General features: G+C 41.9%; 1 protein-coding gene across 1 annotated transcript in view; it reads left to right on the forward strand.

The window, feature by feature from the left end:
• Positions 1-9928, forward strand: part of FAM221B (family with sequence similarity 221 member B) — a 48179-nt gene extending 38251 nt beyond the window's left edge. Inside the window, exons 3-6 of the mRNA XM_027839139.1 lie at positions 6918-7028; positions 7220-7417; positions 8123-8242; positions 9867-9928. Of these exons, the coding sequence (XP_027694940.1) occupies positions 6918-7028; positions 7220-7417; positions 8123-8242; positions 9867-9928 (491 nt within the window). The remainder of the gene's footprint in view (positions 1-6917; positions 7029-7219; positions 7418-8122; positions 8243-9866) is intronic.
• Positions 9929-12282: the final 2354 nt, after the last annotated feature.

Consider the following 12282-nt stretch of genomic DNA (forward strand, 5'->3'; position numbering starts at 1 on the left):
AGAGCCCTAGATTTGGAGTCAGAGGTCATGAGTTTAAATTCTTGCTCTGCCATTTACTGTGTGACCTTGAACAAGTCAGGCTTTCTGTGCCTCCGTTTTCTCACCTATAAAATAAAGGATTTGGAACAGTTGAACTCTAAGGTCCCTTCTAGCTTAGTTCAGAGTTTCACATTTATCTGTTAAATGTCCTCTTGTTAAATTTGGTTAACCGTTACAACCCATCAGGATATTTTAGAATCCTGCTCCTAATACCCAACATATTCCCTAGCCCCTCCAGCTTCTTGTCCCCCACAAACCTGATTAGCATGCCATCTATGTCTTGGGTGACATCTTACACACAATGGTATCAAAAGATGTCTAGGCTGGTGAGGATAATTGGAAGATAGAATAGGATTCTTGGAGGAGAAATGAGGACACCAAAATGACAAATAAGGATTACAAAAGTGGAGGGAAATACCTGAGGGGGAAAGGATGAGTGGTCAGAAGAATAGGTGAGAACACCCGGTGGTAGAGGAAGACAACTAGGGAGAAAAGTAAGGCATATATAACCTATATCAAATTGTTTATCATCTCAAGGAGGGGGGAGGGGGGAAGTGGGAGGATTTGGAGCTAAAAATTTTAAAAAATAAATGTTAAAAACTGTTTTTACATGTAATTGGGGGAAAAAAATAAAATATTCCCCAAAAAAGGAGAAAAGGGAGGATATTTAATAGATGAGCCTTAAGGATATTGGACCTTCTGCTAATGTAAACCCCCAAATCTGGGGATTCCCCTTTCATCCCTTTCTTTTCTTCTGTGGGCCCCAAGAATTGCTCTACTTTGTTCCCTTCTGGCTGTCATCCCCATTGCTTCTTTTTTTCACTCCTCATGGAAATACAGTTATCCCTTCTTTTTCACTCCTCATGGAAATACAGGTATACCTTCCACATCGTGGGAGTTAGGGGCAGGGCACCCCAAGATCTGGAAAATCCACATAAAAATTTTTGACCCTCCCTTCTTAGCAGAGAAGAAGTCAGAATTTTTTTTTTCTTTTTCTTTTATGGGGTATTTACAGTATCTTATTGTAAAATTTGTGTTAAGTATTTGGTCATAGGCTCTGTGTTGTCTGTTGACCTTCTCATGTCATCTGCAGCTTCCACAAAAATCCCAAAAAATTCCCATTTAATTTCTAATGCCAACCCATGATAAATTGAAATCTCGATGGAGAAAGCCATGATGTGGAGGTGATAACTGTAGTTGCAGTCACCCAGTTTCTTCTTCCCCTCTTGACCTTGGGCACTCGGCCCTGGGAGATTTTCTAGTGATTTTTTAATGTTTATAAGTAAAGGAAAACAGACAAGATTAGGTAGAGGGGGTGCATAATGAGATATAGTAGAGAAAAAAATCTTAGCCAGTTACAAAATGTCAAGAGAAACTTCAACATAGTAGAAAGAACAGTGGATTTGGGAGCAGAGCTGAGATTCAAACCCATGAGTCAGAGGACCTGGGTTCAAATCTTGACTCTGCCAATTACTATTTTACTATGTTGTTGTTATTGTTGTTTGTCCTTCATTCTCAAAAAGGACAATGACATCAGGGAGGTGATGCCATGACCTGCAAGTGAATTGGATTTAAGTGAGAGAGGGCTGTGCAAAGTCACCAGCTTCACTTTCTCCTCCAGAGCCATCTGGGTCCAGTGGCAAGATATAGTATGTTGGTTAAGACACAACCTCCTTGAGCCCCACTTTCCTCACCTGTAAAATATAGGAGGGTTGGAACTATATGATCTCTTAAGATCACTTCTAGCTCTAAATTTATGATCCTAACAAACATCAAAAGTCTTGCAATTATGACTACATATATATAACCTATGTCAAATTGCTTGCTTTCTCAATGGAAGGAGGGAGGGAGAGAGAAAAATTGAAACTAAAATTTTGAAGGAAAAAAAAAGAATGTTAAGACTTTTTACATGTAATTGGGAAAAAAATAAAACATTAATTTTTTTTTAAGCCTTGCAATCAAGACTTATGTTTGTGTAAGGAACCTGCCTCTTTGGTCAGTGTGAGCAGGCCTTGGGAGAGTGACCCCAGAACGTTCATGAGCTACATTTAGTATTCTTTGGAATATAAAGGAAACATAATCTACTCCCTTTCAGGTTCTTCGAGAACCCATTCATTTTTAACTTGTTCTGAGAGTCCCATGTGCCCAAAATGACTTTTGTCTTAGGGATTTCTTTTCAGGCCTTCATAGACCCTGTAGGATAGAAGGAAAAAAAGGTGAACAGAGATGTGAATATTGGGTTTAGGATGCACAAAATATGCAGATGAGATTCATTTATTACTCAGCAAAAACTTCAGCCTGTATCTCTCTCATTCTCTTACTTTGGAAAGTCATCTTAGGTCATGCCCTGACAATCTCTGTCTCTCTCTCTCTCTGTCTCTCTCTCTCTCTCTCTGTCTCTCTCTCTCTCTCTCTCTCTCTTTTTCTCTCTCTCTCTCCCCTGACTTAAAAATAAAAACCAAGTCACTGTTTATTTTTAACCTTCTCTCTTCTCCCCGCCCCCCACAATGAGTCAGGAGGCAAAATATTAACTCCTGGAGAAGGCTTAAGGAATCTTGTTAGTGGTTCCCTGCTCTTGAGTCCATGCTAATGTACAATTATTCCCATGTCCACGTCTGCAACTTGGAAGAGTGGCTTTTCATAGAATTCAGCCTGGTCAGGGTTTTATGAGCTTTTCCAAAGATTTAACCCTGGCCTCATAAATAATGCCTACAAGTAGGTCCCTTAATGTCTCTGAGCCTCGGTTTACTTATGCTGCGAGTCTAGGGCTCATTTGTCTCCTGCCTGCCCAGGGTCTACAGAGTCATATATACATACAGTTTGGGTTAGGCAAGGCAATGATCTCTGCTTCATCATTTCTGGCTAGATCTGCATGTCATATAGACGATCATTTTAATATCGTCATAGGTGACTCTCCTGCCTTCTAGAAGGAAGTCTGGTACTTCAGCCACCTCTATAAATGGTCATTGTTGTTGGAGTGGTTCATATTCTTTTTTCAATTCCACTTCTCCTACTGGTTCTGCTTTCTCTTCCCTCTGCCACACTCCTTCTTTTTTTTTAGGCTATACATGTACAATCATATTAAACATATTTCCACATTAGTCATGTTCTGAAAGAAGAATCAGAACAAAAGGGGGAAACCATGAGAGAGAAAAAGAGAGAGAAAATGTACTTTGATCTGCATTCAGACTCCATAATGCTTTCTCTGAATGCAGATAGCATTTTCCATCATGAGTCTTTTGGAATTGTCTTAGATCATCATATTGCTGAGAGAAGCTAAGTCTATTAAAGTTGGTCATTGCACAACGGTGCTGTTACTGTGTACAATGTTCTCCTGGTTCTGCTCACTTCACTCAGCATCAATTCATCTAAGTTTTTCCAGGTTTTTCTGAAATCTGCCTGATCATCACTTCTTACAGCATGAGCTACATTTAGTATTCTAAATTCTATACATTCATATACCACAGCCTGTTCAACCATTCCCCAACTGAAGGGCATCCCCTCAATTTCCAATTCTTCACCACCACAAAAAGAGCCATATGTAGGTCCTTTTTCCTTTTTTATGATTTCTTTGGAATACAGACCTAGTTGTGGTAATACTGGATCAAAGGGTATGCAGAGTTTTGTAGCCCTTTGGGCATGCCACACTCTCTTAATTATTCCATCTCTTAAAAGAGAAATATTCTTCAGACTGACAAAGTCCTTCCAATCCCCCTCTACTCAGTCCAACGCTACTCTTTGACCTTAATGTCTCTGTCCTTCTACCCTTATTGACAGAAGGCTCGTATTTCTCACCTTAAGCATTATTAAGATCCTCCCCTCTTTTGACTCTGGGATCCCTGGTGATCTCATAATCTAGAGAACCTTCAATCATTGTTCAAGTATTCTCCAAACTTCTGTGATCATCTTTGATGATTTTCTTTCAGCAATCTTCCAAAATATCTTGGTATTCAGGGGGCCCTTTCCCTATCCCTCTTGACAAAGTCACTTCCATATAAGTTTCACAGTCCTATCTTTGAATACCCTTAGTCACAGTCGCTTGTACCTCTGCATCAGTTATAGCCTTAGCATATTCCTCAGCTCACTGTAGCAACTGGTCAATTGGGGATCTACTCCCCTCCCCTACAAGTATTTTCCCATGAGTAGAACTCAGTCTACCCCCCTTAAGTCACAGTTGTTCTACTACTCTGAATTAGGATTTCAGGTCTCTGTGCAAGCCATTAAGCATTCATCTAGCAAGGTCCCAGACAATTCAGAAATCCTTTTACATCTTGGGTTCAATATGAGACAGTTTGGGACAATCAGTTGAACAACTCATGGCTCCTAGCCCCCATACAATACAACTATTACCAAACCATAAAAGAGACACCTAACTCCAACAACAAAAGCATTGAATTAAGACTTGAAAGAAATGTAAAGAATTAAAAACAAGCCAAGTAGTAGAGTCTGCTCTGCCCTTTATACAGCTGGGTTCAATCTCCTACAACCACTCAAATGGGGACATAGGGGAAAAAACATCCTACAGAAAAAGTGGGGAAATTGTCGACTAGCCCCCTCACCTCTTAGCACTATCTCAACAACTAGCAAGAGTATCTGCCGACCTCTCAGGATAGGTTGTAGATCTCTGAAACCTCTTGGATAAGCTCTGGGAGTACTATGATCTACTAAGATTCCTTCCTATCTCTACTCACTCCCATGACTCAGTCTCTCTTCCCTTACTTCTGTTTCTGAGTTTGGCTCTCTGCTTACAGCTCTTCAGAAGCACCCCAGTCCCCACCCTCAGTCACCTCTCTAGTAGTTTACTCCTTTCCGTATACCTTCTCTTCTCTTCCTTTTTTTCTTCAGGTGTGGGCATCTGACAAGCTTTTATGTCGGAATAACCTCCTAGGATTCTGACATCCTGCAATTTCTCTAATGAACATCTCCCTTGGCTCTTAACTGTGAGCAATTGAAAGTATCTCAGAAAGCTTCCACTAAGGATAAAGGCTATCCCTGTCCCACATTTTAGATCCCCTCTACTTATAGTCAAATTGTTGGGACAAAGGATTTCCTGTCAGTAAGAATCCTCAGAGACACTTCTCTGTCCCAGGGTGACTACTTTTTCATGATTATTCTTTCCGGTGGGCCCCAGGGATTTACCACCTGTTCCCTTCTGGTTGCTACTAATCATTGCTTCTGACTAGGGAGGATTTCACTCCTTCCTCCCCCATCTCACCCCCAACAGCATGGAAACAAAATCTCTTAACTCCTCTGCTCTTCTGACCCTGAAGCAAACACACAAAGGTTTGTTTCTGTGCTCACTCCAGGTTTTAAGAGTCTTTATTAGTAGTTAAGTACAGTGAAACAGACTGTGAACAAAAATAATAAAGATGAGGAAACACATAGCTATCTTAAGTTTGACAATTAAAAGTATTCCTGGTGTTCAGTGGCTAAATATTGACTCCACTGATTATTTTTTAATTCACCTCTTTGTCTTCAGAGCCAGTCCTGACAAACCCCTCAATTCTTTTATTCCTGGAGCTAACACCATTTAATCCAGGGGCTCCTGGACCTCACTTCCTCTTTTTCTAAAGGCCTTTTTTATAGTTCTGCTATGTTTCTCTCATAAATCTCCTGTGGTTTCCTGTTGCATCTCAGATAAAATACAAGCTGCTCACCCTAGCATTTAAAGCCCTATATAATCTGGCTCTGCCTGCCTTTTAGATTTGTTGCTCATTACTCATCTTTACTCACTTCTATTCCAACTAAATTGACCTGCCCACCAAAACTCAGCTTTCCATCCTTTACAGAGGCCTGGAGTGCATTCTCTCTGGGCTCTGCTGAATAGAATCTTTAACTTCATTCAAGACTTAGATCAGGTTTCATTTCTTCTATGAAGCCTTTACTGACCCCCCCCCCCAGTTATTAGTGCTCTTCCTCCTCAGATTATCTTGTAATTATTTATCTCTTTACAAGTTCTACCCTCCAGCCTAATGTAAGCTCTCATGGCCATGTAAGCACATGGTGAGTGCCTAATAAATATTGAATGAACTTGGGGAGAAGGAAACAATCCCTTCCCAAGATGATATTGGTGTTGACAGTGGTTCTTTGGTTGCACGAAGGTCTCAAATGAGATTCTTTTTTGTCTCATAGAATCACAGGATGTGAAACTGGAAGATACCAGCTAGTCCAAAATCCTCATTTTATAAGTGAGAAAAGTGAAACTCAGAAAACTGAAGTGACTTGGCCAAGGGCACACAGCTAGTTAGTAGTAAGTGCAGAGCTAGAAGAAGAAACACCAGACTGTTTATTTCTATCTCCCTTTCATAAATTGGGAAGGTTGGATAAGAGAGTCTTTAAGGTCCCTACACCTCTGAAATTCTAAAATTCTATTATCCTCCAACTGTGATTAGAAAAATTTACTCCTAACTAAAACACTTCCAGAGTAGGTGAGAATACTTGGGGACAATGGAGAATTCTTGAGGATAAGTAAGGTACCTAGAGGACAGATGAGGCTGACTGGGAAATGTTCATAGATTTCATATAATATAGAGTTAGAAGGCACGTTAGTGGTCATCTTATCCAACTCCCTCATTTTACAAATGAAGAAACTGAAGTCAAGAGAAGTTTAATGGCTTGACCAAGCTCATGTAGGTAGTAAGTGGCAAAATGGTCATTTGAAGCCAGGAACTTTAACTCCTAGTCATTTGTTTCACTGAATCATAACTTTATTTTATCTGTGAAAGAAAGGTATCAACCCTGGAGGTATCCCTGAGCAAGTGAATGAAAAAGAGTGTGTGATGAGATGAAGTCTTCCAGACTTCAGTCAGTTGGTCAACCTAACTTACCCTTACTTTGTGTAGCATGACCCCTTCCTTTTCTAACCCTCTGCTCCTCAGGTCTTTACATTGGATGGCGCTGCCCTCATTACCTATGGGACTGCTACCATATTGGGAATGAGTTAAAGTGCTTTTGTGGACATCTGCTGGCCCAGCACCGGATCATCTCGGGTACGGAAGAGAAAGGTAGAAGTGGAACAGCAGAATTATCACACCAACAGAGAGCAGAGGGCAACCACATGCTCCCAGTTTTACAGCAGGGAAATATAGGCTGTATCCTCTCAGGCACTGGGGAGTGGACTAGATACTGTCAGTTATAGGAGGGATGGACCCCTCCCCACCCGCCCATTTTCCCCCTACAGATATATCTGTTCCCTGTACCAAGACTGCGTGCCGGTGTCAAATGTTCTGCTTCATCCCATCACGGCCAGAAGAAGTAGGAGAGTTCTGGCTTCAGAAACGATCTGGTTTTAACCCCAAAGCTTGGAGGGCCCTTTGTCGCTGCAAACACAGCCACGAGGAGCACTTAGCCACAGGGTCCCACGCCTGTCGACATCATGGTACCCCTCCCCTGGGAATGGGTGATGGGAAATGCTAATGGGGAGATGTAGGGACTAATTGATTAGGGGAAATAGGATGGTGAAAAGAGAATGGATATGGAACATGGGCTACTCAGTGAATTAACTTGGGGAGTGAAAGCAAACAAGTGTATTGTTAGTGGTTCTTTGGGCGCCCAAAGGACTCTAATGAAGTTTATTTGCCTAGATCGAAGAAGGAGTGGGATTGGGGAAGTCCAGTGAAGGAGGAAGCTGTTCTCCCAGTGAGTCTTTGAGTTGCACAAAGGATTGAAATTTATTTACAACTCATGTTGTTTCACACTCAAAAAAATGTCGTTTTAGGAATGGAAATAGGCGATTGGGATGGCATTGGGAATGAAATGGTAAAGGGAACAAAATCAGAAAATGAAGGAGACTGGAGATAATGGGAATGTGATGAGAGATTGGGAATGATATGGGCATGAGAATGGAGGTTAGTGAGAGATGTCGGGGTTCAGAATAGGATTGGAATGAAAGTGGAGATAGGGATGAAGTTAAAAATGAGGATGATGACAGGAATAAGAATTTAGAGATAGATGCATTATGAATATGAGTGAAAAGGAGAGAGATGGAGAGATATAAGTTGGAGGGGAAACCAAGACTGGGGAATGCTCTATTTGCCTCTATGTTCTCTGCTGCTGCTGCTCCCTTCCCTCTGCCCTCTCACAGGATGCCAGTGCAACTTCTTCCAGTCCAACTTCCTTTGTGCTGCATGTGACCGACGATGGGAAGAGCATGAAACCTTCTTTGAGTCAGAGGAGACCAGGAGGCAGGGAGGGAGACCAATTGGTGAGAAGAGCTGTTCAGCAAAGGGAGCTGTACAGTGAGGGGGACATATGGAGAGTGGAGCCATATGGTGAGGGAGATTGTGTGCTAAGGCGGGGCATGGTGAGGGAGGCCTCTGGAGAATAGGTAGCTGCATGGTGAGTAGGATTGTATATTGAATGAAACCATATGGTAAAACTATGACAAGTCATACTATATGGTGAAGGGGATCATAATGGATAACCCAAGTAGTAAAGTGCATCCAGAACCATCTCTCCTAGTTCTCCTGCCTCCCTGTCTTCCCATTCTGCCTGCTTTCCCTAGGTTCTGGAGTTGACTGGGTTGCGGCCATCACCATACACACTTCCTATGAGGTTTAGAGAACTATGTCCCCAGTCCCCTTAGTTTCAGCCAAGACAAGGCTAGAGTTTATAGAAAGGAACTTTTTTTACTCAAAAATTAAAAGGAAAGAGACAAAAACAAAATTAACACGTTGGCATAAAAAAAGAGATGAGGATTTTTTTTTAATCTAAACTTAACGACAGTCTAAAGAAAGTTGGTTGGTTTGGCTGACCCAGTTCATGGAGCAAAAGTCACTGGTTCTTTCCTTTCACTTCAACTCCTGACCCAATTCCTTCCATCCTCATAATTAGATGGAAAGAACCAGGCTCTCGCTTCAGTTGTTTCCCATCTCCCTTGGAGCTATCAGACAAAGGGAAGAGCAGGACGGTGAAACCATGGCTCAAATTTAGGTTATCAGATTAGACCAGTTCCCCAAATTCTCCTTCAGAGATCCCCAGGGGAAGAGGACTTATCCTAAAGTCCCTTAATTGTGTTCTTATAGAACATAATATGTTAAATAGACATTAAAATTGGATATGCCTATTAAATCCCAACAAAGCAAGATGAGCATTCCCCTTACAAGGCCAGATGGAAAGACAGCTCTACTAGGGTGATGAGGGAGGCCATATGGAGAGGGGAGCCATTTGTCAAGGAAGGTGGTATGGTAAAGTAGGCCATATAATGAGGCTGGCTATACAGAACAATGAGGGCCATATGGAGGAGGAGTCAAATGGTAAGAAAGGCCATATGGTGAGAAATACCATTTGGAAAGGAGGGCTATACAGTGAAGGGGGCCATACAGTGAGGGAGGGTCATCTGGTGAGGGGTTTCCCAATCTCCATAACCCACCCATCCCCCCCACTTCCTTTTAATGTATCTGCTCCAATTTCCCACCTCTTCCTCCAAATCCCTTTCTTTACATACATTCCCCTAGGGTTATTCTCCCTGGGTCTAGGACCAGCTCTTAAATAATGGTTTCCCATACCTCCCAGACCATCCCCCCACTAACCATTTTCCCTGCTCATCCCATCTACTGTCACCCATTTCTCACAGCCACCCCCCCCCCAACAGCCATCCATGACCATCCCTCTCCCCCACCCCATGCTGGTTTCCCCCTCAGGAGCTGACTACATACCTTTTGCTGAGATGCCTGCCCTTCGAGATATCATCCTCCCTGCCTAGGAATTTGAGCCCCTTGTGCAGCAGAGCCCCCCACTACCTTCTGGGCTCCCTGGACCTTCTGGTCCCGGCCCCAGCAAGCCCTTCTGACCCTTAGCCCTCACCTACTCTGCTCTTCCCTCCCCAGGGACATGCAGTATTTCACCCGGCATAGGAACATGTGAGCTGGGCCCCCACGCCAGGAAATAAAGATATGTCCACAGTATGTGGACATGAATGAGCATAGATGTGTGTGAGCATGCCAGTACTTGTCTGAACTTTGTGAGCCTAGGTATGAATTCATGTGAATGCATATACCTGTGTAGGAGTGTGTTCTGCATATGGAGGTGTATGTATATGTATATGTGTGCAGTGTGTTGTGCATATGCGAGCATATGCATGTGTATGTCTTCATGTGTATTTCAGCACAGAAGAATACACACAGAAATGGCTATGATCCAATATTGGTCTGAATATAGGTATGTAAGAGAGAGAGTCCCACCACATACTTATGGGGTCCCAAAATTCCTAGTGCAATTTTAAGCTTTAAAAGCTTAACACTACACTAAGACCTTTGGAATATCTTGTACATATCTTAATCTTAAATTTTTATCTCTTTGAAAAGAAAAAAATATAAAGGTAAACACTGATAGTATCAACAATAGACCTCTCTTGGGATTTAAATTAGCCAGCCTATATTTGGATCACTAGCCCTTCTACGCATGAGCACGTGTTCACGTCAGTTTAGTGGGTGGTTCCAGGGGCAAGAGTCCAAAGTTCTAGAGAGAGGGAAGGAAGTTGAGGTGAGGATGATGGCCAGAGTATAGGATGCAGGATTTGGAAATGCTGCCTGAGAAGTAAAAGTGAATTGAGTGCAAGAGAATTGCTAGCAGGTGGAGGCTGGGAGATTCAGTTCAGTCGCCTCACTGTTGGGTCCCTAGTCCCTTCCCCGCATGTTGTCATTGTGGTGAGCTAGACCCACACCCAGCTCGCACAAGTGATGAGGAGACATAGTTGGATCCAACCTAGAGCTATCTTTTTTGCCAAGTTAAGTACCAATTGCCTATGCCTACAAAAGGGTACTGAGTGGGAAATGAACATCCATGAGTCTATGTGTTCACGTCGGGTGGGCACGAATATACATCTGTAAACTGGTTAGTTTTAGGAGTAGGTAGCTGCCTCCCTCGTACAGTTTCAGGGATTCTAAAAGGCCTCATCACCCAAAACCAATCTCCCTTCCTCATCTACTGATGATGCCCAAAATCTCACTGTTTAAGCTTCATTCCTGAACTTAATTAAGCATTTACCCCTCCCTGTTAGTGTAAAAATGGCTGTGCATTGAAGGGGAGGGGAGAGACCAAGGGCTCATCTGTCACTAACTCTAGTCTGAAGAAAATGATCAGATTCTACCTGGATAAAAGCAAAAGGAGCAAGAAGGCCCTGAATTTTCTGTCCAGAAGCCCACCAGGTGTGCCAGCCCTAGATCACAGCCACTGTTACAGTGCTAGACATAGGTGGTACGTAGGAAGTCTGGGTTACGGTTCAATTCAACAAGTATTTATTAAAAGCCTATGTAAGGAGAATATTGTACACAGTAACATCAACATTATTCGATGATCAACTTTGATAGACTTAGCTCTTTTCAGCAATGCAATGATCTAAGACAATTTCAAAAGGCTCGTGATGAAAAATGCCATCCACATCCAAAGAAAGAACTATAGAGTCTGAATGCAGATGGAAGCATGCTATTTTCTTTTTTTGTTGTTTAATTTTTTCTTCTCGTGGTTTTTCCCTTTTGTTTTGATTCTTCTTTCTCAACATGACTAATGTGGAAATATGTTTAATATGATCAGGTGTACATGTGTAGCCTATATATCAGATTGCTTGCTGTCTTGGGGCAGTGGGAGAGGAGGGAGGGAGAAAAAAATTTTGGAACTCAAAATCTTATAAAAGTGAAATTTGAAAACTATCTTCACATGTAATTGGAAAAAATAAAATACGATTAAGTGGGGGGGGGTAGGGGGGAGAACCTACTGTGAACCAGGTGTTGTGCCTGGGCACTGGAGATACAAAGACAAATAGTGCCTGTTTTCAAGGAAATTATATTCTCTTGGAAGGAAACAATATGTGCATAGAAAATTGAATATAAGATATATAGATAGAGAGAGCGTATATGAATAGCTATATTTACATATTGAGATAGATATATAAATATATACACATATATTTATATACCAATTTTCAGGGACAACAGCAACTTGGGGGTGATCGAGACAAGCTTCCTATAGGATATATCACTTAAGCTGAGTTTTGAAGGAAGCAGAGGGTTCTATGAGATGGAGGTGAGAAGGAGATGCATTCTGTACATGAGGAACAGTGCTGTGGAAAGGCACAGAGTTAGGAGATGGGATGTCATGAATAGAGAACAAGTAGAACAATTTACCTGGAATGAAAAGTATATAAAGCATAAGATTTTCAAAGATAACAGAAAGGAAAAATGACAATTGTTGAAAGAGCAATGGGAAGAACAACCGTACTAATGAATGTTGGTGGTACTATGGAGT

The sequence above is a fragment of the Vombatus ursinus genome, unplaced genomic scaffold (genome assembly GCF_900497805.2).
Source record: "Vombatus ursinus unplaced genomic scaffold, bare-nosed wombat genome assembly UNPS02014832.1, whole genome shotgun sequence".
NCBI classification, from domain to species: Eukaryota; Metazoa; Chordata; class Mammalia; order Diprotodontia; family Vombatidae; genus Vombatus; species Vombatus ursinus.